Source organism: Dendropsophus ebraccatus, chromosome 3 (genome assembly GCF_027789765.1).
Source record: "Dendropsophus ebraccatus isolate aDenEbr1 chromosome 3, aDenEbr1.pat, whole genome shotgun sequence".
In the NCBI taxonomy this organism is placed as follows: Eukaryota; Metazoa; Chordata; class Amphibia; order Anura; family Hylidae; genus Dendropsophus; species Dendropsophus ebraccatus.
Window position 1 is genome coordinate 166,558,493 of NC_091456.1, and position 26,525 is coordinate 166,585,017.

The 26,525-nt window shown below is 42.5% G+C and overlaps 2 protein-coding genes across 3 annotated transcripts in view; one reads left to right on the forward strand and one right to left on the reverse strand.

The window, feature by feature from the left end:
- Nucleotides 1-25,568, forward strand: part of MTREX (Mtr4 exosome RNA helicase) — a 51,940-nt gene extending 26,372 nt beyond the window's left edge. Inside the window, exons 16-27 of the mRNA XM_069963055.1 lie at nt 3,291-3,441; nt 3,609-3,781; nt 4,957-5,025; nt 7,156-7,284; nt 12,736-12,846; nt 17,055-17,243; nt 17,327-17,490; nt 17,760-17,865; nt 20,351-20,407; nt 20,634-20,796; nt 22,448-22,552; nt 25,206-25,568. Coding sequence (XP_069819156.1) covers nt 3,291-3,441; nt 3,609-3,781; nt 4,957-5,025; nt 7,156-7,284; nt 12,736-12,846; nt 17,055-17,243; nt 17,327-17,490; nt 17,760-17,865; nt 20,351-20,407; nt 20,634-20,796; nt 22,448-22,552; nt 25,206-25,258 — 1,470 coding nt within the window. The 3' untranslated portion in view covers nt 25,259-25,568. The remainder of the gene's footprint in view (nt 1-3,290; nt 3,442-3,608; nt 3,782-4,956; nt 5,026-7,155; nt 7,285-12,735; nt 12,847-17,054; nt 17,244-17,326; nt 17,491-17,759; nt 17,866-20,350; nt 20,408-20,633; nt 20,797-22,447; nt 22,553-25,205) is intronic.
- Nucleotides 25,569-26,008: 440 nt separating this feature from the next.
- Nucleotides 26,009-26,525, reverse strand: part of PLPP1 (phospholipid phosphatase 1) — a 62,952-nt gene continuing 62,435 nt past the window's right edge. For both annotated transcript variants that reach the window (XM_069963057.1, XM_069963056.1), the window contains exon 6: nt 26,009-26,175. In XM_069963057.1, the coding sequence (XP_069819158.1) occupies nt 26,050-26,175 (126 nt within the window). In that variant the 3' untranslated portion in view covers nt 26,009-26,049. The remainder of the gene's footprint in view (nt 26,176-26,525) is intronic.

The window sequence follows — 26,525 nt, forward strand, 5'->3', positions numbered from 1 at the left end:
TCACAGTCCCCCTCTGTTTTTAATTTTTTTTCTTGTTACGCGAATTATATATTTGACTTTCTTAGAAGTTATCAGGTACAGATGATACCTTTTTGGTGTCTTGTGAAACGAGCGTAAAATCTGGGGGGAAATAATGGACAGTTTTATGATGGGTTGTGCAAGAGTTGGTTCTAATTTTGTTTATTCCTTTCTATAATGTAGAGCACACTGGATGCCAGGCTGCAGGAGGAATAGGTGTAATGACAGCAACTCCTCAGCAGGCGGACTCTTGTGTAGAGAGTAGTGACGAGAAGGAAAATTGTTTTCTAATCAACTGGTGTCAAAGTTATACAGATTTGTAATTTACATCTATTTAAAAATCTCAAGTCTTCCAGTACTTATCAGCTGCTGTATGTCCTGCAGGAAGTGGTGTATTCTTTCAAGTCTGTCACGGTGATCTCTGCTGCCACCTCTGTCCATGTCAGGAACTGTCCAGAGCAGTAGCAAATCCCCATAGAAAACCTCTGCTGCTCTGGACAGTTCCTGACATGGACAGAGGTGGCAGCAGAGATCATACAGCAGGATCATACAGCAGGACATACAGCAGCTGATAAATACTGGAATTACTTAGAAATATTTTACAAATCTGTTTAACTTTCTGATGCCAGTTTGATTCCCTCTCCCCACTGGAGTACCTCTATAAAAGCATCAGCAATTCGCTCCATGGCAGATCGGCCTAAGGTTGGCATGTAGAATACTGGACTTAAAGAGTAACTGTCATGTTTTTTTTTTTATTGCAGAAATCAGTAGTATAAGTGATTTTAAGAAACTCTGTAATAGGTTTCATCAGCCAAAAAAGCCTCCTTCTGTACTCAAGAAGCAATCTCCCAGCCTCCCCCCTGATTTCTTATCTGTGCATTATCAGGCAAACACGTCTTCATTACAGAGAAGCCAGTGAAGACGGGCTCTGCTCTCTCCATTGTAAGCCTATGAAGGGGGGAGGGGCCGAGGGAGATGAGGGAGCAGGAAGAGATGACATGAAGGCTGTTTGTAGACTCTCTGGGCACCTAAAACGCTAAATTCAGGTGTCAGAAAGGTCAGTGCTTATCTATGAACTTACTGAGAGAAGATTGCAGGGTGTTGTGCTTTGCAGAAATCCTCCGTGCTCAGTCACTCCTAACAGCCCCTCCCCTCTCCATAGCCACATAATGGAGACAGAAATCCTGCTTCATTTGATGTGAGGGGGGAGGCTGGGAGATTGCTTTTTTTAGTACAGAAGAAAACTCTTTTAGTACATAAAACCTATTACAGAGTTTCTTAAAATCGCTTGTACTGTTGATATTTAATGTTTTCAGAAAAATGACCCTGAAATGACAGTTACGCTTTAAATATAAATGCCCCAATGTAAAGCCATTCTCAGCACAGAAATGCAATGCTATATGTGTTTATATGTCTGCCTCACTATAAAAGAGACAAAGATCTCGCGTCAGGAAAGGAAAAAGTTCCATCCCTGTAGAGAAATGGCGGAGGCTGCTGCTCCCAGATAGAAATCAGCCGACTTGCAGGATATTTTTGGCTCTTCTCATTTCCTGATATAGGAAATTAATGTAATTTCTGATATTAGCCAGTGAGACCCAGTAGATGTGGACTCGGTCACACTGCGTGCTTAGCCCCTAATACTAAACACTAAAGCAAAGCATACCCTGCGCTGGCTTATACTCCCAAAACCAGAGCAGCCGGGGGGCATCTGATGTCCTGACCCCTTCAGCTGTCAGGAAAACATAAGTTTCCTGTTGATGAAAAATATGGTATTGAATGCGAGACTGTCTGGTGTACTGGAGCTTCAGATCAGACAGTGACTAATCCAGACCAATCTACTAGTCCAGGAAGTCTGATGATCTGCTATCCATCTGATTTGGATGGGATATAGGACTCCTGCTGCGTATGGGATGTAGTTTTGGATGCTATAGCCAACTTAGGCCCTGTTCACATCTATGTCAGAGGTTCGAAAATCACAGACAATAGCCCTATTTCCTTACATTCTGGTTTGGTCACTCTCACTGTAGATTCGCACGACTCCTAGTAACCATTCTTGTTGTATGACATGACATAAATTCTGTGTGACGCTTATATTCTGTGCTGTGCACGTAGTGAATTACTACCAGGGCTACAAGTCTGCCACAGCCCCCACTAAATTATAAGTAGGCAGATTAGGCCTGGTGTATCACACAACACTTTAAAGGGGTACTCCAGCGGAAAGCTTTTTCCCAGTAATTGAAACACATTACAAAGTTATATAACTGTGTAATATGCTTCAGTCACCTATCTGTCTCCCCTTCCCTATCATTTCCCACCTCGATCCCCCCACCAGAAAGTGAAGTAAACTCATTCTTATCTTATGTCTGTTGACCCCAGGCTGTTCTGTGGAAGCCATTTTGTGACAATGACATCATCAAGAGGGAGGTGGGTTTAAGCCCTTTAAGGCCAGCCTCCTTTTGTCAGATGACTCAGGTTGGTCAGCTCTGATGCCACAGAACAGCCTGGGGTCAACAGTCATTAGGTAAGAAGGAGTTTACTTCACTTCCTGGTGGGAGGTTGAGGGGGGAAATGATAGGGAAGGGGGACAGATAGGTGATTGAAGCACATTACACAGTTATATAACTTTGTAATGTGTTTCAATTACTGAGAAAAAGCTTTTCACTGGAGTACCCCTTTAAGTACCTAAGAATAAAGGTTTTTTGCTTCAATGGAAATTTTCTGAATTGAAAAAGAACAGAAACTTAGAATTGTTTAGAGCTTGGATGAGGCACAGGTAAGACATTGCTTGGTGTTGGCAATAAGATCATTAGCTTGTGGAAGTTGCACATCAGCTCAGTACTGGTACAAATACTAGAATGTGCATGCTCTCTCGGAATTGTCATTTTGCATATACTCAGACATTAAGGTATGATCACAGATGACGGATTTGTTATAAAGCCTCCAAAAAGTAAAGAACTACGGCCGCCTTTTCTAGAGGTCAGAAGTGACAGGTGATGAATAGTGTTTGTATTCTGCAGTAATGTGCAGGGGAAAATCACCTACTCTCCATAGACCATGTCCCAGGCGACACAGTAAAGCTGACAGGTGACCTGCAGAGATCTGGAGTGTCGGCCTACTGTGTGTTCTTTAAAAATGTGAAGTCTTCAGAATAAAACACTTAATAAAATAGTATAATATCTAGCGTCCTGTCCCATATGTGACTGCCATGCTTTTTTTTTTTTTTTTTTTTTTAAATACCCAAATGATAACCTACCATTTTGTTTTATTTTCAGGGATCTGCCGATCCACTTAACAGTGCATTCCACCTCACCTATAACATGGTACTGAACCTGCTGCGTGTGGAGGAGATTAACCCCGAGTACATGCTGGAGAAGTCCTTCTATCAGTTCCAGCACTATAGAGCCATTCCTGGAGTAGCCGAAAGTAAGTGCCATTGCTTTGTGTTCTGCTCTTCTTAGAACTGAAGCCCCCCCACCACCTTGTAGTACAGATGAAATTTTACACGTCATTACTATAGGCCTGTTGTTCAGATTGCTCACATACAGTAATGTGTATTCACACTCGGCCTGTTCTTACCCTCCCACTTCCAGAGGTGAAGAAATTAGAGGAGCAGTATAACAGTATTCAGATTACTAATGAGGAAAGTGTTGTGACCTATTACAAGATCCGCCAGCAGCTCGCTAAACTTGCCAAAGAGATTGAAGATTACATCCACAAGCCCAAGTATTGCCTCCCATTCCTGCAGCCCGGGCGTCTGGTTAAGGTAAGGTATCGATTGATTTTTCCCTGGAAGACCCCTTGAACTATACTTAGCGCCATCAAAGGGACGCAATTTTTTTCAGCTGTTTTTGAAACTTTTTTTTTTATTTTTTAATTTATTTTTTTTTGTTTTGTTTTTGGTTCGACTTGAGTGGTAGGATATCTAAGTTTCCCCAACATAGTGTGTGTGACCCTACAGCAAGGTTTATAGGTCATCACGGGTTCCCAGCAGGAGGACACCATGTCAACAGCTTGTTTTTAAAGGCAGCGCTTGGCATTAGACAAGAGTTCTTTGAAGGGGTTATCCAGAATTAGAAAAACATGTCCGCTTTATTCCAGAAGCAGCACCCCTCTTGTCTCCGGTTTGGTTGGTGGTTTGCAGTTAATTCACCGCCGATGCGACAGATGAACTTTCAGCTCTTTTTACTATAATGAAACTGAGTTGCAAAATCACATCAAGCTGGAGACGAGCGGTGGCATTTCTTGAAACAAAGCGACCATGTTTTTCTAAGACTTCATAATCCCTTTTAATATTAGGGTTTATCCAAAGTGGAGAATCCCTTTTAATGCAGTTCATGTGCCTCTGTGAACAGACTTAGCTTGAAAATGCCGGAATTCTCATACTGGTATGCATTATATAGATGCGGAGGGGGAAGCTATGCCTTAGCTCTGTGTTCTGCAGCCTTTGTGTTTTCCCTCCCTCCGCTATGCACTTGGATGGGGCCGGATTGCATGTCCCTGCACAGTGTGGGACCATGAGCTCTAAATAAAGATGATAGGACCACTGTTGCATTGATTTCAGAATTGGTGGAGGTCGCTGAAGTCATTTGCTCGCCTTCCTAGTGATAATTCCTACGCCCGCTATCATAAACATGTTTTGTGCGGCTCAGTCTTAGGCCAAGCAGCTGCTGCCTGGGCATTCTCACTGTTAATGCTGTCACCCTCTGATTCTCTGCCAGCTGACGTCCATTTTTATGGCTTTTCCATTAGTCATATATACATTTTCACAGCTTTTGACAGAAGACTTCATAAGGAACCGCTTTATTGCTTCTTAGTCCTGTATTAAACATGATCTTGTGTTTCACCCCGTGCCCCCTGCAGCCATGTCATTCTGTGCATCTGTTTGCAGATCTGTCATAGGAAAGCTGCAGCTAATGTCATGTTTCTGGTGCTTTACAGGTTAAGAATGAGGAGGATGACTTTGGATGGGGTGTGGTGGTCAATTTCTCCAAAAAGTCGAATGTTAAGGTCAGTAATGTATTCACTGCCTGTTTCCGTGGTCATACATTATAGAGGTATTCCCGTCTTGTGACGTGGTGGCATATTACTTGACTATACCATCACTTTATTATTGACCTCTGGGGCGGCTACAGTTCTGAGTGTCCTGGAGTGGAGACAGCACTGGCTTCCCAGTTCCCAGCACAGGGATCAGTGCTGTACTGGGAAATTCTCGGGGCTGTGGTGCTATACCAGTCCTTGATCCACTCAGTTTTTATGATAACTTCGGGTCCCTGAGGGTGGACCCCCATCACTCATGAAGCAATGACATATCCTAGTGGGAAAGCACTTGCTTATCTCATTTATTCTTTCTAATTACTGGGAGCCCATCTGCTGGGGGCCCCTATAAACAAAGATCTCTTATTTTCTATTGGGGGCCATACACCTTCCATAGCTGCCCTGCTGACAGCTGTTCCTGCCATCCTCCCCATATATACTGTATGCACACTTGATATGCATGTGTACTCAGTGTTGAGAGGGGTATGACACCTTTGTCACGTCTAGACACTGTTGGTAGCAGCTTATCTCCTTAAGAAAGAAAGGGTCGGGAATTAAAAATTAATAGTCTGATCCCTATTCCCCTTGTGATTAGTAATACAGTTGTTGTTAATATCAGTTGATATGGATACAATGATCAGTGTTTGAGCTTTAACTAGAACATAGGAAGCTTCCCATCAATACTGTACTGGTATTACTTGGATGGTGGATTTGTCATGCTCGCAGTGATGGGGCTTGAATTCCGCCTCATTATATCAGGATATTCTGTGTACATGATATCATTAGACTGGCTGGAACCAAGTTAACGGAGTTACAGTGTATCTGATGTGGGTTTCTGAGGACATTAGGATGATGGATATACTAAATAATAAATACTTATGCTCTATGGCCTCAGTAGCCAGGATACAAATCATCAGAGGTATCAAGGGATTCCATGATCATAGGCGTCCTAACCTCTTTAATGCGCCTCTGGGGTATAATACAGGATATATTACTGAGGCTCTGTGCAACAACAATTTTTTTTTTTTTTTAAACATTGATTCACTTGCAAAATTGTTACTACCTTTTGGAATATAAAACAAGGTTAACAAGGTTAATCAGTAATAATGTATGTACACAGTGACTCCACCAGCAGAATAGCAAGTGCAGCTCTGGAGTATAATACAGGATGTAACTCAGAAACAGTACAGGATAAGTAATGTAATTTATGTACACAGTGACCCCACCAGCAGAATAGCGAGTGCAGCTCTGGAGTATAATACAGGATGTAACTCAGGATCAGTAATGTATGTACACAGTGACCCCACCAGCAGAATAGCGAGTGCAGCTCTGGAGTATAATACAGGATGGAACTCCGGATCAGTACAGGATAAGTAATGTAATGTATGTACACAGTGATCCCACCAGCAGAATAGCGAGTGCAGCTCTGGAGTATAATACAGCATGTAACTCAGGATCAGTACAGGATAAGTAATGTATGTACACAGTGATCCCACCAGCAGAATAGCGAGTGCAGCTCTGGAGTATAATACAGCATGTAACTCAGGATCAGTAATGTATGTACACAGTGACCCCACCAGCAGAATAGCGAGTGCAGCTCTGGAGTATAATACAGGATGGAACTCGGGATCAGTACAGGATAAGTAATGTAATGTATGTACACAGTGATCCCACCAGCAGAATTGCGAGTGCAGCTCTGGAGTATAATACAGCATGTAACTCAGGATCAGTACAGGATAAGTAATGTATGTACACAGTGACCCCACCAGCAGAATAGAGTGCAGCTCTGTAGTATAATACAGGATGTTAATAGGATGAGTACAGTATAAGTATTACAAGGTTACTTTCTATGTAGATTATTCCTAGAACGTAACCTCTTAAGTGGAGCTCAGAGGTGAACATGCTTAAGCCCAAAAAGGAGAGGAGCTGGCAGCTGGACGTCCTCTGAGCGCAGCACATAAACACTTTTACAGCTGAATTGTGTTTTTTAAGCAAGACTGATGTCCTGTTCCTAAGATTTTTTTTTTTCAATAAACATCATAGTCCAGATTTCCATTTAAGAGTGTAATTTAAGTGACTTTTCTTGTAATGGTTTCTCTTTAGCCAAATACTGGAGATCTGGATCCTATTTATGTGGTAGAAGTGTTGCTGAACTGCTGTAAAGAGAGCCTGAAAAATGCTGCAACGGAGGCGGCAAAGCCTGCAAAACCAGACGAAAAAGGAGAGATGCAGGTACGGTGGGTTTACTGGAGAGTTAGTCCTCTCTATATACAAATAATAAAAAGGAAAAAAGAAAAGAGATTCAGGTCCTCTAGGGTAGTTACAATGCTTATATGAATAGGTAATTATATGATTGATGTGGACAGGAGTAAGAGTTATAATGAATCTTTATTAATATGTAAGTATAGTTGTTAATACACAAAACAAAGGCAAATCATTATGTATACAAAATATACATAAGTACAGTCATTAATACATACAAATGCAAAACATTAACAAGATTAAATATATATATATGTATATATATATATGCAATGAAAAATAAAAATTGTGGAAAAGAAAAAAGTAAAAAATAAATGAAAAAGTAATATTAAAAACTAAAAGTTCCAACAATCAGTGGGAGTTAAAAGTCCATGGAAAAAATTGATCGATGTACAGTTATTTTTGTGGTTCTGGGATAAAAATCCTGTAGTGATTAATTAATCCCGTTATTATAGTTCATTAGTGGGATAGATTGTGGTCTCTATGTATAATTGATCAACAAGTCCATAGAGTTTTATAAATTGTAGCGATGTGCTGATTTAGTAAGTAGTGGTAGGATTAGTAGCCGGTATTTGTATTAACACACAGGGTAATTATGTGTCAAGTTTATAAAGGCTCATCAAAAGGAATATTATGTTAGTATTTCTGACACAGCGAGATCTGGCTAGAACCCTTGTGTAGGCATTTAGCCAGATCTCGCTGTGTCAGAAATACTAACATAATATTCCTTTTGATGAGCCTTTATAAACTTGACACATAATTACCCTGTGTGTTAATACAAGTACCGGCTACAAATCATATAATTACCTATTCATATAAGCATTGTAACTACCCTAGAGGACCTGAATCTCTTTTCTTTTTCCCGCCATTCTGTATAGTCCCTAAGGGTATAGGTACTGCAGGTTAACCTCGCTTAGTTACTATTCTAGCAGTTGAACTCACACAATCTATGCCTACTTGTTTCACAAATAATAAAAAGTATCTGCTACTTGTGCGGCCTGTAATATTCATTGTTATCGGCCACACGTCTACTGTTTAGACAGAGAGCTGTGTGGCTGATAATGACCGATGACACCTTTTACTTGGCCTGGTTATTGGCAAAGTAAGCATTTTTAGGAACGCTCGTTGCCGATCAGCCCATGTAAATAGACCTTTAATTACCACAGGTGTAGTCTAAACCTGTGGATAACATCCCTTATGGATATGGTAAGGGTTCACTTCATTACAGCAGGGGTATAGTCTTATCCACAGGGGATGGTATAGGTTCTCTTCATTACAGCAGGTATAGTCTTATCCACAGGGGATGGTATAGGTTCTCTTCATTACAGCAGGTACAGTCTTATCCACAGGGAATGGTATAGGTTCTCTTCATTACAGCAGGTATAGTCTTATCCACAGGGGGATGGTATAGGTTCTCTTCATTACAGCAGGTATAGTCTTATCCACAGGGAATGGTATAGGTTCTCTTCATTACAGCAGGTATAGTCTTATCCACAGGGGGGTGGTATAGGTTCTCTTCATTACAGCAGGTATAGTCTTATCCACAGGGGGATGTATAGGTTCTCTTCATTACAGCAGGTATAGTCTTATCCACATGGGATGGTATAGGTTCTCTTCATTACAGCAGGTATAGTCTTATCCACAGGGAATGGTATAGGTTCTCTTCATTACAGCAGGTATAGTCTTATCCACAGGGGGGTGGTATAGGTTCTCTTCATTACAGCAGGTATAGTCTTATCCACAGGGGGATGGTATAGGTTCTCTTCATTACAGCAGGTATAGTCTAATCCACATAGGATGGTATAGGTTCTCTTCATTACAGCAGGTATGGTGTATTATGACTGACAGAAAATGCATACGAGGAATGTGTCGGCGAATGGTGATGTAAACGCAGACTTAGAGAATCTGCAGATGCTTGTGCTGCTTTGATATAGTCCATTGTGTGTATGTAGTTATACTCATTATAGACTGCTACTGCTCTTGTGCTTTGTTTATATGCCGTATACAGCCTGTAATAGACGCTGGTTACATATCAGGCGCAGTAAAGTAAATTGTGGCATGTCTGTGCTGCCTGTAGTTTGGCAACCGATGGAGACGCACATTTGGATGCCACATGCTGAATGGAGTTAATAAAAGCTGGAGAGGTTCCAGCAAGTTCCACATTTCCATTACTTCTGCTGAGACCGTCCCGCCATGGCCCTCTTAAGGCTTTGTTCTCATTTGCGCTAACATAGCACATACTCTCTACACCCATGTAACTATTTTTTTTTCTATTTCTTTGTTGCATTTAAAGCACAGGGGTCAAATTCATGTCCCTCCAGCTGTTGCAAAACTACAATTCCCATCATGCCTGGACAGCCAAAGCTTAAAGCAATTTAAAGCAAAGAAGCAACTTTTGAAATATTCTTTTAAAGGGGTACTTAGCTGAAAAAATGTTTTGAGTAGATTAACTGCTGTTTAAAAGTAAATTACTTCTACTGAAAAATCTTCAGTACTTATCAGCTGCTGTATGTTCTGCAAGAAGTGGTGTATTCTTTCCAGTCTGACACTGTGCTCTCGGCTGCCACTTCTGTCCATGTCAGGAACTGTCCAGAGCAGGAGAGGTTTTCTATATGGATTTGGTTCTTCTCTGGACAGTTCCTGACATGGACACAGGTGGCAGCAGAGAGCACTGTGTCAGACTGGAAAGAATACACCATATTTTTCAATAAAAGCAATTTACAAATCTAGTAAATTACTAGTTACTCTCGAGTACCACTTTAATGTATACAGCTCCTGTGCAGATCTGTGTGTGTCCAGGAAAAGTGCTGGTCTGTAACCGTAGGTGTGCATAAGGGGTAAAGACACAAAACGGTAAAACATGTATCCTTGTCTGCTAGATCCTTTCACTTGTGAGATCTGTTACAGGACGTCATCTTAGACATCTGTTAGCCGATACTGTGATCTTCATGAACAAACTAGGTTAGGGCTTAATATAACTATTTAACCCTAAACTCAGAGCTCTATCTATACAGTCAGATTGAAGTTTAGTGAAAGGAGAAGAAGGGGAAAAAACACCTTGTCCTGAATATTCCTCTAATTCCACATGTGTGTGTTGATCTCGCACACGTGTTAGAGTAGTAAAGCACATAGGTGAGAAAGTGACCTCCATGTGTTACTAACCTCTCCAGCCACAAGCTGCAGTGCACACACAGTCCTCTATACAAAGCCTCAGGGGGAAAAGGGGGGGGGGGTAGAGGATCTGGACTTTTCCTCCATGACGTATTATTTAGACACCTCTAAAGAGAAATAGCGTCTGGTATATGATGGGATGTCAGACAGGGAATTAAGTGCAGACGTTCCTCAGTAAATCTCTATTGCTTTCGGTAACATTATGTTTGATGTGTTTACAGTGAGGCAGATCCATGAAAAGTGCCGCCAAGTTTGTACTTGCATTTTTTGTCAGGAAGAATCCCATTCATTTTTATGGGACTAGAATGGACGTCACTTTAGATGAGTTTCAGAGGACAAATAAACCAGATTTTTATACTAAACGTTTTACTCGGGGGGGGGGGGAGACAATGCCTGTGCACACAGAGAGCAGACGCAGACCTCTCCATTCACATGCTAAGTTACTGCAGCTCGGCTCCCTTGGCAGCTACTTATGGTAGAGTTGGAGGCATATGTGCTGAGGCAGCCACCATTCAAAAGATTGGCGCCGGATTCACCACAATCTCACACTTATCCCCTATCCTGTCTAAAGAGTACCTGACATTTGATCTAACTCTTGAAGTGACATCAGACATGTCAAAAGTTATTGATTGCAGCGGGTCTCACTGCTGATAGCAGCTGTGATCAGGAGATATAGCCAAGGAGAGAGCGCCTTCTATTCCCCGGCCACTCGCTAATTCTGACAATGTGGCCACATTAGCACTTAGAGATACAGTCGGAGAATAAATCTCAGGCTGTTGCGCTCTCTCCTTGGCTATATCTAGTGGTCACAGCTGGTATCAGCAGTGAGACCCACTGTGATCAATAACTTTCTACATGTCTGATGACACGTCAAGTTATTTTTCATGGCAGTGACTTTTATATTGACGGGCACCTTCATGCAGTTTTGCACCAAAGCTTGTTTTGTATGAAAAATGTCTAAAAATTCAGTAGAACATGCAAGACACAAGATCACCTAAAAATAAGAGCACAGGATGTGCTGTGTTTATACCTATCACTTATGTGTATGTCTACATGCAGACGTCATGGTGTAGTCACAGAACTTAATAGACTGAAAATCCCCACCGTCCAGAATCAACAAGCGCAGATGGTGGGATAAGTGTGACAAGGTGTAGACATCATTGGTCTATGGTACATGGGGGAGATATCATGAAGAAAAGTCCCTGTTTTATTCTCTGGGGTCAGTAGAAGTTGTAGAGGAAAGATGCCAGTAACATGCTATCGGCCGCCTGGTATATTACTAATCTTACACAACCATTCGAAATGGGGGAACACCGCAGACACTGTGTCCTGTGTACTCTATCCCACCACTGAGAGGCGCCATTGTCACCACATACTCAGTGTAACTTGCATCAAGAATGGTTCTAATGCTACGGCATGTCAGTGTATGTCCACATGTAAGTAGTCTGTTTATCCAGCCTTTCATTACCTGACACTTTCCATTTGTGAAATGTTCTATAAGATTTAGCTGCAATCCCAGAGATCTTTCCTCACCATATGGAAATGTGTATACATTGTAGTCAGCTGTGTAGTGCAGGAGCGAAGTCACAGACCTGTATGTATATGGTGGTGAGAACAGTCCCCCATATGGGCTTCTCTCTCTGTAGATTATTTATCATCTTGTCCAGTGTTTGACTTATTCTTTACAGAACTATTTGATCCATGTAAGATTGCTGCCGGCTATTTATAAATCCAGCGCAGGCATCTTCTAGTGTATACAGTCCCCTACATCACCCGTCAGGGCTCAGATGTGATCCACACCAGGCCTGCTTGTCCGAACATAGATTGTTTGTCCCTTAAAGGGACCCTGTCATCACTTTCATACTGCTGAATCCATGCGTAATTGGGGCGATCCCCAAGGGCTTCTTCCTGCTTGGCCAGCCAGGATTGAGGGATGTCTACAAATACCTAAACAGGAGGAGATCTATCAACCAAGACTGGTGGGGTGGGAAGAAGTCACCTGGGGACCATCCTGATGACTCCTGGTTTAGGCAGCAGGAAAATCATAACCGGGTCCCTTTTAATTTTCAAAATGTTCTAGTGGCAATCAAGATGGCTGCCATTACTGCTCCCAAATGGGAATATCTCATAATGCTGAGGCTTTATGGGAGTTGTAGTGATGAGCAGTATATAGTATATATGAACTCCTGGTGTCTGTGGGGTGTCCTTTATATAAATGTAAATTAGCTGTAACTTTGTACTTGTCTGCAGGTTGTTCCTGTGTTGCTGCACTTGATCTGCGCCATCAGCAGCGTCCGTCTATATATCCCCAAGGATCTGCGGCCTCTCGACAACAGGCAGAGTGTATTGAAGTCTATACAGGTAAGGGATTGGGAATTGTCACCATCAGTTGTTTTGTACAGATGATCTATAATTTGTGGGTATGATACTGTGTCTAAGGGCCCCATTACACAAAGCGATAATCGGCCAATTTGGCCGATTATCGCTCTGTGTAATGAAGAGAACGATTAGCCGATGAAACGATCATCGACTGATCTTTTTTTTTTTTTTTTTTTAGACCCTGACCATAAATCATCGGAGACCGACCGTACATCGCTACGTGTAATAGCGATGCACGGCCGACTATTCAACAAACAGTTTACATTACCTCTCCACTTTCCCAGTGTTCTCCTGCGCTCTGCATGCTTCCTCCCCAGTCACTCGGCTGCAGCTTCAGAGCGGCCCGACTGACCTGACAGGCCACTCAGCCAGTAACTGGCCGGGCAGATTGGCGCTCCTTTACAGTATTGATTGCGCCTTCATCGGCCCATGTAATAGGACCCTAAGACCCACAACACTGTACCAGAGAAATGACTAAACCAGTAGTGTGCAGCCGCCGTTGTCCATCAGTGCATGCTGAGAGTTGTAGTTTCCAGCTAGACAGCCATATGCTGCATTCCTCTATACTTACAGAATGTGCATTTTTCTAATAGTACAAGTGTTAACGCCTTTTTACCTGCAAAAATAGATGCAGGGTCACCCATGTTATAGAGGGGCTTGGGTGATAAATCATCTTACTGTGACAGATCAATTGCATACAGGATACATTACCGTCTACAGATGATGTAAGCGGATAGAAATGCCCTGGCTATGTTAAGACAATCTCTGAATGTGAAGTAGAAAGCTTATAGACAGCAGTGATAATGGCCTCCTGTGTCATCCTCTAGTATAGAAAGTATTGTGGAGGTTCCCGGAACCAGAGATCTGTGATCGCCACCATCAGCTTCTGGGTAACATTAGATAGACTTTCCAGCACAAAATCGATTTCTTATTCTTAGACTATAATCACCATTACAGTACCCACATTCCTCAGGCCTGTATGTACAGAACTAGGCAGGTTTGCCATCTAGGAATCTTGGAAAGCTGGGTGCCAAATTCTTGTAAGAACTGTGATAGTAGGGATTGCATTGTAGATTATCGGCCAGAAGTGTTGCTAGGAACGCTCCTGTGGCCAATAACAGTCAGCGGAGGAGAGGGAAAAAGCCTGATGCTCAGCTGATCGTTTATTTAGAGCGGGCTGCAGAATTTCTCGTCATTGGCCGCACATCTTCCTGTGAAAACAGATGTGAGGCCGGTAACGATAAAGGCAAACTTACAGCACCTATATGTATGTATACATCTGTGATGTCAGTTTGTAGATCACACAACAGTACATACTTACCTAGTGCGTTGCTGCTTGTGATCCGGAATCCTTTTCTCCGGCTTTTCCATCCAGCTGCTGTCTTCAGGACCCGCTTCCCCCCCAGAATGATTGACAGCCAAAGGAGGCGGGGCCTGAAGTCACAGCAGCTGGACGGGAGAGCCAGAGAAGAGATGCATCCATACATGGATCGATCGTGCAGTCAATTTCTCATGCCATGTAAAGGCACTTCAACGAGCGACAATCTCGCTGATCGGTGCCTGTGGGAGAGAATTTGCCTAATGTGTAAAAGGACCCTCTGGCTGATGGAGATCTTGGGTGAATTAAACTTGCCATTAACTTCAGTATCTGTATCTTACCCAGCTTTAATAGTGGTTTAGTGTTTGTATATGGAGTCAAATCCAGGCCCGATTTTCAGATTGTAAAATATCCTTTGACCATTGAAGGGGTTATCCAGGACTAGCGAAACCATAGCTGCTGCTTCCATAAACACAGTTATCATTGCCCTCAGGTTTGGTTTGTGTTTGGTATTGCAGCTCTGTTCCTTTGAACTAAATAGAGCCAAGTTGTAATACTGCACACAACCTGATGATAGGGGTGGCATTGTGTATGGAAGTAAGCAGCCGTGCCTTTCTAGCCCTGGATAATCCCTTTAAACAAGAGATATTGGCAGAGCTTTAAGAAATAAATGGGCTATAAAAATGTGCAGTGTTTTAGCAGATCTGTAATGGTTACAGCAGGGTTAGAAAAAACAGCTGTTTTCTTTCAGAAACAGCGCCACTCTTGTTCTCAGTTTGTGCATGGTATTGCAACTAGGTTCTGTTGCAGTAAATGTAGCCATGCTGTAATGCCACACATGACCTGAGGAGAGGGGTGGAACTGTTTTTGGAAGAAAACTGCTATTATTTCGTAGTCCTGGAAGGTACCGGCTTGTTATAGGACATAGACCTGGATTGTGTGTGTTACATTAGAGCAGCTTATCCAGAGAATAGATGATAATGAGAATGGGGGGGGGCGCATTTGATCATGTGATTGGGGACCTGTCATGTACCCGCTATGTAGGTTATATATGTTATACCTTGCCAGTGGCACCTCAGTGAGTGTTCTTGAGTTTGGATCTTCTGGTTGCAGTTTTGAACTTTCTTTTGTTACATAAAAAGGGTTAATTTTCTAACTATGTTAAGTTTCCAGATTTTATTATTTTTCCTTCTCTGCATATTTTGGGGATTACAATGGTCGCCCTAAATACTTTAATATCTGTGGTCATATCCACAGTAGTGAGGCAGCACTTTTCAGCCCTGCGCTGGTTTCTTTGGTTGTATATAATGACGGCGCTGGGATCGGCGGTATTTACTCAGTAGCTGGAGCCATTGGAAGCTATTACAGGTTAATGACTGTGTAATGGAGCGCTCCCAGCCATCCGATCCCGCTTACTCCAGCAGGCATGGCCGGCATGAACTCTGCCTGTCCGTGGCTATATGATCTGCTGTAGTAGATGATCTATGGATTGTATAATAAGTATATGCCCTGCTTAGTGTGAGAAAATGCCCTTAAAATCTTAATAGTCACAGTGAAGGCAAAGAGCCAGTGACTATGGCTGAGGCCACAGTTGCAGCTCATAGGCTTTCACCCCTGGGTACAATACTACATATATAAATATATTGTCCAGGATTCCTGGGAGGGGTGGATTGGTTGATACCCAGCTTTCCCGGAGACAGATGCTGTGTCTGATAACAGGGGTGCCCTCCATCTGTTGCAAAACTATAGTTCCCATCATGCCTGTAAGCTTTAGCTGTCCAGGCCTGATGGGAATTGTAGTTTTGCAGCAGCTGGAGGGCTTCAGTTTGACACCTGTGCTCTATAACATGGGGGTAGGTAGTCACAGACTTGGTTGTGTGGACACAGGAGGCATCGGGTGAGGGGGACATGTTTGGAGAGGTGACATGTTGACAGACGCTCAGTAAATAAATAAGCGAGCGCTGTTTGTACAGTCCGTGCCCATTCCTCCCCACACAGGTCCTCCCCCCACCCTGGAGCATACACGTGTGTGGTATGTCCTGAGATTCCTCACACAGCGGGGGATAGCTAGAGGGCTCGCACGCCTCCTGGGGTTTCCATAGTTTCTTATTCAGACCCTTTTAGCTGCTGCTGTGCCACAATAGCCGGACGTACAATACAAGTCAATGAAAAGCTGAATTCACATTTTTACATAATTTTACTGATGCCATTCTTTTTTTTCTTTTTTTTTTTTTACATTGAAGCTACAGTATGCCTTAAAGTAATACACCATACGCCGCACCATCTACAAGCTTAGATGCTACACGTTTCATATATGCCCGGATAAAACTTCGTCTTCCTGCTGTACATTTGCTCTATTTTATCGGTGGGCAGTATCGATTAGGCAGGGCTTCATTTGCATAGTGCACACAGATTCCGCAGCACTTCACCTATCTCCAGCCCTGCAAGGTTACAGTGCTAACCACTAAGCCACCGTGCTGCCCAACGCTTCATGAGAGTTGGGCCCCCTCCCCAGCCCTGCTCTGAAGCCCCTCCCCATTGACACTGTTAACCGATGACATTATGCGAGAGTAAAGAGGGTGACAGTATAACAGCAGTGTTCACCAGCCTGTGTCTCTGTTGCTGCATGATGGGAGTTGTAGCTTTGCAACCGCTGGAAAGGTGCAGGCTGCCTTAAAGGATTCTATCACTGTTTCTTGGAATCCATGAAATTGACCATACAACTAGATTGTTAAAAAGCACAGGGATTCATCGTGACCAGTACCCTATAAGAGCAAATAAGTTTTGATCTTTGAGGGTCTGGGTGTTCAATTACGACGTTTTTGGAAGACCCTGAGTAACCCCTTTAACTCTGTTACTTATCCTTTTCCAGGAGGTTCAGAAGCGCTTCCCCGACGGCGTACCCTTGCTGGATCCTATAGATGACATGGGCATAAAAGATCCTGGCCTTAAAAAAGTAGTTCAGAAAACCGAGGCCTTCGAGCACAGGATGTATTCTCACCCCCTCAACAACGATCCGAATCTGGAGTCTGCATACAAGCTGTGCGAGAAGAAAGCCCAAGTAAGATCCCCACAAGTCTTACCACCTCTAGGTTTGGGTTAGACTGTTATACAGAGATCTGTATAATTCTTCTCGCCTTGCAGATCGCAGTGGATATCCGAGCCGCGAGGCGTGAACTGAAGAAAGCTCGCACCGTGTTACAGATGGACGAACTGAAGTGCCGGAAGCGCGTGCTGAGACGTATGGGCTTTGCCTCCTCCGCCGATGTCATAGAGATGAAGGGACGGGTGGCCTGTGAAATTAGCAGGTGATTCCCTCTGTTTACTGATCCAGATAAATACATTTCTTCCCACCCTCCTACATATATCCTCCACCATAGCAGAGAGGTCCAGTGTTAGTCCACTATAAGTGACAACAGTCTTTTTGACTGAAGACATGTCCTTTAAGTGATCTGATGACCTCCATGATGGATAACTACCATGCTCTCTATGGATTTCAGGACCTATTATTGTGGTCTTCCCATCAGTGGATGATGGGTGTAGTGTATAACTCGGGGTTGTCTTTCTGTCCTTGCAGTGCGGACGAGCTGCTCCTCACGGAGATGATGTTTAATGGACTCTTCAATGACCTGACGTCAGAACAGGCGACCGCCCTGCTCAGCTGCTTCGTGTTTCAGGAGAATGTAAGTTTAGATTCCCAGGCTGTGATGGTAAATGCTGTTTATTTCTAGTGAGATAAATGATGTATTTGTAGCGGATTTTATGTTCTTTTCCCTAAGTTATGTGGAGTGGGGGGATGGTTGCTATGTAAGACGACACTTTTTGGTTTCCATAACCGAAGATAAGACATGTGGAGCCTGTACTGCTTATTCTAGACCATTGGTGAGGAACCAGCGGCCCACTACCGTTCCCGTCATGTCTGCACAGCCAAAGCTTTGTTCATTGGAGTCACATTTGCGTCCCTCCAGCTGCAAAACTACAATTCCCATCATTCCTGGACTGCCAAAGCTAACAGTGGCAGTCCAGGCATGATGGGAATTGTAGTTTTTCAACAGATGAAGGGCCAAAAGTGTGACACCCCTGTTCTAGACAATTGAGATTGGTGTCAAGACCCTTACCATAAAACCCCTTTCACATCTAATGTTTCTGTGTGTTATTAGGTATTGGAGGGGGGAGACATTATAGTCCCTTATCCAGAATGCCAAGCTGAGATCTGCTATAGGGAATATCCTTCCATTACACAAATAACTCCCTACTGGGTATTCCAATAACAAGGCATCTGGTGATCAGTTTATAACAGTCTATAGTCAACTACCCTTTTAGGGTCCTATAGATGGCCCAACACACTACACACTGGCCCCAATGCCCCTACTGTTACACAGTGCGATATTGGCCTGGTCAACCATGTAAAAGGGTTGTTAGGCTCATGTGAAGAGGAATGAGCTGTAGTACCAGACACAGCCTAAGGACAAAAGTGGCGCTGTTTTTGGAAAGACAAAAAAAAGTTCTCCCTAAAGCTTCCATCTACCAATATGTATACACTTCAGCTCCAATAGAGGATCATACCCCGCTCTCTCATTACCAGGCAGAGTCTAGGAAAGGTAGATGACATCCCCTGTGGAAGCTGCGGCCATATCGCTTGTCACTCATCTTTCACAGGAACAGATGTAACATGAAGATTTACCTCTTTGCGGTTTGCACAACTCTCCCCTTCCCATAAGTTTTGAGAGCTCTGTGATCCTTTGTGACTATAGTAATAAAAGCCGTGGGCTGCTGGTAGCCATGTGAGCTCTCGGGAGGTGGGAGAGCATGCCGAAAACAAACATCTCCTCTTCCTCGCTGAGCGCACATCACACAGCGGCGGCCAGCTGGGGGCCAGGGGCACTTTCCCATTAAGTGCGCTGTTTGTACAGCTGGTTTTCCAGAGGAAGTTGCTGTGCTATAGCTGTATATGGGTGAGGAGGGATGCCCAGACGCACATGAAGAGCTTTACAGGGAAATGCAATCAGCCTGAGAGTCTCTATGTAACCTATGGGACTGTAGGAGATCTGGTAATATGGATGAAAGGCTCAGATATTAAATATAGAATCATCAACTTTTTACTTGTCTGATCCTGCAACTAGACTTCTGCGACTAGGTGTGTGAGAGGTGTCTGGCAGCCGCTCAATTCCTCCAAAGACGTAACTTCCCGTTTTAATGTATAATTTATTAGGAAGTCTATCAGACAGTCTGCGGGTGACTAAGCTAGATCTCCTTACTCTGTGAACATTGCTGTCACCTGACCATGTACTGGCTTATGGCAGCTTATTGATATGCCTATATTACAAGGCAGAGAAAGATATACTGGGCTTAAAGTGTTACTGTCATTGAAGAAAACCTTTTGACGTGTCAAAAACTTTGATTAGTCGGGGGTTTGGGTAATGAGACCCCCAACAATTACTAGAATGAGGTGGGAAAATCGTGCATGGAGCTCGTCTCCTGCAGAGAGTGGTTCTCCTTGCTCATTCTAGTGATCACTGGGGGTGTCAGCACCTAGACCCCCAATGATCAAAACGTTTCACATCTTTATGAACTGTCAAACGTTTCTCTTAAATGATAGTAACACTCTGGGTATACATTTTAGAACCAGACTATTTTGGCGGGATCGTCCGACCATCTAGTGCAGGATTGGGGAACCTTCAGTCCTCCAGCTTTTGCAAAACTGCGATTCCTATAATGCCTAGACAGTCAAAGCAAAATAGCTATTGCTGTTCAGGCATGATGGGAATTGTAGTTTTGCTGGGGGGGTTGAAGGATCCCCATTCCTATTTACTCCCAACTCTTTTCTGATGTTAAATGTTGGGAGAGCGAGGATCTGAGTTTTTTATTTTGACATGCCTGATCCCTTTGTTATCGGGCAGATAAGTAGAAGTCAAAAGGTGTCAACCCCCTTTTCAATGTGTTTTTCTGTTTGGGGGAGGGGGTTGAAGAGAGAACTGGCGGCCAAACAAGAGTTTATATAAAATATATGGCAGAATGCAGATCCTAGGGGGCTCACCTGAGTTGTATTATGTACATATGTTCACTACTAGTCTATATTGTTTACAGGGCAATGACGCTGATCTGTGATCTCGTCTCTTCTATGTCAGAGGATGTAGAGTCATTTTTTTTTTTTTTTCCTCCTTTCAGTCCAGTGAAATGCCCAAACTAACAGAACAGCTAGCGGGACCTCTCCGGCAAATGCAGGTAATGTACGAATGCTGCAGCGTCAACTAAAACAGTACTAAGAAAAATCCATATTCTAACCTAAATATATTGTATCTAGTATAGTATTCTGACTTGTGTACCATACAGTGACTCGTATCCCGTTCAGCCTTGTCTGGCAGTGTCCTGTCTGATGGTATTTTATAGGTATAGTTGTACTGTTAATGTGGCTTGTATTGTGGATTGATGACTGTAACTATCTGGACAGGAAACTGCTCGGAGGATTGCAAAAGTCTCAGCAGAAGCCAAGTTAGAAGTCGATGAAGAGACGTACTTGAGTACTTTCCGTCCTAATCTCATGGATGTCGTCCACACGTGGGCCAATGGGGCAACGTTTGCTCAGATTTGTAAAATGACAGATGTATTTGAAGGTAAGAATATATATGGATCCAGGAACAGGTTCTATCCCCTGAACAGTGATGTCAAACTAATATACAGCAGCTAGACCTTCCTGTAGTTTAAATGACTACTCAATGTGTGATCTATGAGGGTCCAACACCCCATACTACAGCGATGATCAGTGAGGATGTGCAGCGAAAGAATAGACTCCTCTAATAGTACACCAGTAGTTCATGGGTGATGCAGCAGATGGAGGACGTCACTGTAATAGACAAGAAGCCCAACAGTTTATCTACAGAAGTATACATACAAGCATATATATCTTAGATCTGATGACAGGTTTAACCCTTTTGCTCCTAGGACAATTCATCGAACACAAATAACACCTGAATTATAAAATAAATAAATCATATTGATTCATTCACATTTTCTGAAAGGGAAGCACTTAGTTGAAAGAGAGTGTCTATTTATGTGCAGGGCAAAAGTTTCACAAACTTTGCATAGATCAATTATGCAAGCTAATGGAAGAAACTATTTAATATATCTTATCAGAAAATGCCTCTTCACATCAGGCTACTTTACTGCTGATCTGCTCAGAAGTTTTGCAAAATATATGATATAAAGTAACTGATGGCCGTAGAAGTCTGTATACAGGGTTTAAGAGAGACATGGGGAAAGACACCAGCATTTCTAGTGTTATATCTCATCTCAGAGCTGGATTCACAGCTTAACACTCCTCAGTACTGCTCTATGATGTCCTCCATACTGCTTCTGACTTTTGTGGGTGTGCTTTAGCAATATAGGGGAGCAGCATCTCTCCTTTTGTGTCTACAGTAAAGGTTACATAAAACATTTAGTCTAAACTCAAGGGGGAAAATTAGACATGTGACCTGTAAGTCACTGAAAGTGCCATATACAGTTAAGCAATGTGCAAAGAGTGCTACTCCTCATGTAAACACAGCTTATCCTGAAAAGTTACTTGAAACGTAGATACATTTTAACAAACATTAGCGTCTTTCCGTCACTTTTAACGTTTTGTAAGAAATGCAAAGAAAATCATGTTTTGTACTACAAATCTTACCCAGTTATAGTCTGAGAGTCCCAAACCCCTCTTAAGTACAGGATGTGCTGGTTCATACGTTACTTTAATTTCTTTAATGACTTTCTTCCAGAACACAAGTCACTCCCGCGGCTTTGGGTAGTTTATTGCACTTCCATGGTCAAAAGTTAATGGCTTCTTTAGAGTTGACCCCTGTGCTGGAAGGATCCTTTATTCTGACATGTCTTCTGTAGTTCTTAGCATGACTCATTTCTGCTGTAATGACTTTTACAGTAGGCTGCAGGAATACGAGTGCTTGTCCCACACACTGTGCAGCTCTGTTCCTTTAGGCTTTTACGGTTTTTTATTTTTTTTTATTTTCCCTCCTTTTTTAACAGAAAAGCAGAAAGTGTTCAGGCTGCCATATACCTAAACTGGCAAATGTCACTGGTAGCAAACTGGAGTTCAAAGGGGTATTCTCACTTCGTGCAAAGAGTTGCCAGAGCAACTAATAGATTTGCGTCTTATATTTTCAGTATTGTCTTTCACCAATCTGATCGCAGATTTGTTTTTAAAGAGCAACTGTAGTAGTTTGATATATCGTACTATCGTAGATGTACTAAAACCTGGAGCTTTCCTTTTAGGTAGTATTATTCGCTGCATGAGGCGTCTTGAAGAATTACTGCGACAGATGTGTCAAGCGGCTAAAGCCATCGGAAATACAGAACTGGAGAACAAGTTTGCAGAGGGTAAGTGCAGTGAAATAGACATCGAGTCGTTCAGGAGAACATACTACTTTTGGTTGATTTTTAAGAACATTTTTGTTCCTCCGGTGTCAAAAAGTTATGAAGATCTTTAAATTACTTTGATAAAAATCTTGTGTCTTCCAGTACTTATCAGCTGCTTTATGTCCTGCAGAAAGTGGTGTATTCTTTCCATTCTGACGCAGTGCTCTGCTGCCACCTCTGTCCATGTCAGGAACTGTCCGGAGCAGTAGCAAATCCCTATAGAAAACACCTCCAGCTCTGGACAGTTTGACAAGGACAGAGGTGGCAGCAAAGAGCACTGTGTCAGACAGTAAAGAATACACCGTTTCCTGCAGGGCATATAGCAGCTTATAAGTACTGGAAGACCTGGGATTTATAAAAATAGAAATTTATACAGATTTTCAACTGCATGGACTGTTATTTGCATTGCCTGGGGTCTTTAGTGTGGTGCTTTGTGTGCCCCTCCTGGCATCCTACAGCTACAACCAATATTTCTATATCCATTTTTACAGAAGTATATAGTTCCAGAACAGTATGTAGCAGCCCTATCACTACTATCCAAGTGTATAGTGTACATACACAGTAAGGCCGGGTTCATACTACGTAAAAAAACATGGCCGTATTTCATAACAACGGCTGTTTGCGCCACTACGACCGTTGTTATGAAATATGGCAGTGTTTTTTTACATAGTGTGAACATAGCCTAACAGGGCTTTAAGTACACACACACAACACTCTTTTCAGTGTGACATAATGGCTGACTCAGCTGTATTCTTCTATGTGCCATGCAGACATACAAAATGGGAATGTCTGTTAGAATGCAAGAACAAAGCGGAATCTGTGACCAGGCTCAGTGTGAGGCGCATCATAGTCCAGACCTTCACTCATGGACTAGAATAACAGAGCCGGGGCCCCACAGAGCTGCTCAAACCCTGTGGATAGCACTGCATGGTCATAACATCCATGTGGCTTTCATTCCACACTTGTAGTCAGCACTGGACATTACACCATCCAGTATTAACAGCGTCATAGCAATATATCATGTTCCTATGATAAAGCTCTCCCCAGAGTACGGTTATAATCCCTCTTTATTATCTTGCACAGATTATCCTGGTGTGAAGAGACTCCATTTTTTTATGTCTTTCCCGTCCTCTCAGTGCCGTGCCATGACATCACTAGCTTTAACCCTGGTTTAAGATCGCTGGCTGCCAGTAATCTTTCTAATAAGTGGGAACAGTTTTCTGGCAAAATCCAAGTTATGATTGTTGAGCCATTTAAGGGCATGTTCCCACGGTGTAGTTTTCCATCAGAAATACTAAGCATAGTCTCTGATGTCTCTGGTGTATCTTCCTGTTGCAACGTCAACGTATATAGCCATATTTAATATATGCCATGTCACTTACCAAGTGTTTTTAAATTCATTGTAAACAGTGTGTATTCCTATTTCAAACTTATGGTTATGTATTACGTAATATACTGCATTCTTTTTAAATGTGTGCATGAGCATAGCCTTAAAGGGACTCACCAAAACACCCCCTATAATATATATAGTGATTGGTAATTAGTTTAAAGGATGCTGATCCTGCATCCACTATTTATTTTTAGACTTGCTTGCCTTCCCTCACTGTAAAGGTGGCCATACACCTTCAATAACAGACGGACGGTAATTTCTGGCATCTACAGCTCCTGTACACTCATGTGTCTCCATGGTAACAGACAGCAATCAAATCCTGTGTAGTCTGGCTACTCTCTTCTGAGAGTATCCTGATAGTAAGAAGTAGCAGACATATATATGCAAACAGGACTACACAGGGGGCTGTTTGTAGTCTAATACCATAGAGACACACCAGTCTGTAAGATCTGTAGATGGCAGGACATTTTTCTCAAAGAATCTGATGATCGTTTTAGTTTGTTTGTATACAAGAAAGAGTGATCTTCCAATGTTAACATCTGCATGACCTATAAAGTAAGTGGAGTCTATCAGTTTGTTAGGGGCCTGTGATGCAATTAAAGGGGTCATTCAGGATTAGAAAAACAGCACCACATTTGTCCTCAGGTAATGTGTGGTATCACAATGTTGAAGTGAGCTACAATACTACACACCAATTAAGGACAAGGGGGGGTCAGATAGACAATTCTCATTTCTTCCAGAAGCACCACTGTCTTGTACTCTGGGCATGTGGGGTATTGCAACTCAATTCCATTGAATTAGAATCATACTGTAATGCCACACACAACCTGTGGAAAATTGTGGCGGTTTAAGACAATAGCTAAGTTTTGCAAATTCTGTATAACATCACTTTAAAATATGTACAGTTAGCTTGTCCTGCATCCGCCAAATGAAGCGCTGTGCGCACTGGTGCTAATTTTCACAGAAAGCAGAGTGGCATTTAAGCACTTTCTATAATAGCTGAAAACCTCTGAAGATTTAGCAGTGAATTGTAATTGCTGGGTGTAGCCGTCAGACCTCACATCTTGTATACTCCTAAAAGTTATTTCCAAAATATAATTACCAGATTTTTCTCACGACTCCACCTTCCCTTTGTGGCGGTGAGAACGTGAATTCCTTGAACTACTAGGAGTATTAGAGCTTTCTCCATGTTCACTTAAGACTTTTATTGTTCTTGTCCTTCAGGAATTACAAAGATCAAGAGGGACATTGTGTTTGCTGCCAGTCTGTACCTATAGCGAAATGGATTAGAAGCAGTTTGTGTCGAAGCTGTCGCATTTTGGAGTGTTAGCTCTTTGGACAACTGAACCAACAAAGACCAGACGTTTGCTATAAACCTTTTTAATGTTTTTGGTGTTATATGTTTGCAGAACAAGCAACGTTCGAGCAAAGCAATATAATACAAGTGTTTGTACATACTGTTTCCACACTTTTAATTAAAAAAAAATATACAATATCAATACCACATTTCATTCTCTCATTTATATAGTTGTAGGGGTTGGTCCACACTAGTGTCATGGCTTCCATTCACAATGGAGCCCTGTCAGGTTCTCCTCAGGAGGTCTGGTATTGTTTCTAATACTGAAACCCAGAAAGGAGGGGGAAAGAAAAAAAAACTAGTGTGAACAATGCCTATAAAAGCATTAAAACTATTTCTTTAAAGCTATAACATATACATAAAAAGGTGTTCTTTATAACTATATACAAAGTGGGCATCCAACAGGTATAGCAGCAGCTGTCCATTGCACGTGTTGCTTACATACAGATTACGCAGCCTTTTTGTCATCCGTATTAAGTCATGAGAAGGCAGCGTCTTCCGACACGCTGCGCTTTTCTTATCGATTCAGTGGTGCATACAAGAAGGGTGCAACATAGATGCTTAAGTGCTAGAGTGCCATGCAGGTTTAGCCTCTCCAGCACTAAAGGGTTAAAGGCTTATTAAAAGGGATTAAGAGATTTTTACTCTTAAGGTGTAAAAAAAAAAAAAAAAAAAAAAAAATCAGGATATGTGTTGCAGACAGAGTGGCTGTCAGGGCTGGTGATTGTTGTAGTGGTTGCCATTTGTCGATGTCTCGTGCAGAGTCGTGTGCGAGTCTTCTTCCTTCTGGTTGAATCCCCCTTTCTTTACTTTGAAAAAATCTGAGACGTAAAGAACCTGTGAAATAGAGAGAGAGAGCGGATGAGGAGGAGCGCAGGGATGTGGATCACTCACACTGATTTATTCACTTTATATAAGGACATGTGAATAAAGCTGCAGCCGCCAGAGCTAGCGGGAAGGAATCTGCTGTAGCTATCACTCTGGGGTATGCACCGCTCACTATGATCAAAGAACCATTGTGCCCACGTATGGCCGTTGTCATGAGAACATGAAGCATAAGAAATTCTCATCAGGGGAGAGGTGATTGATGTTTTCTACTTAGTGCTTGGAAACAACTGCTAAAAAAGTTTGAAGTTTTTTTTTCCCCCCCTATAATATGTGGCCGGTGTTATGTTAAACTGAATAAA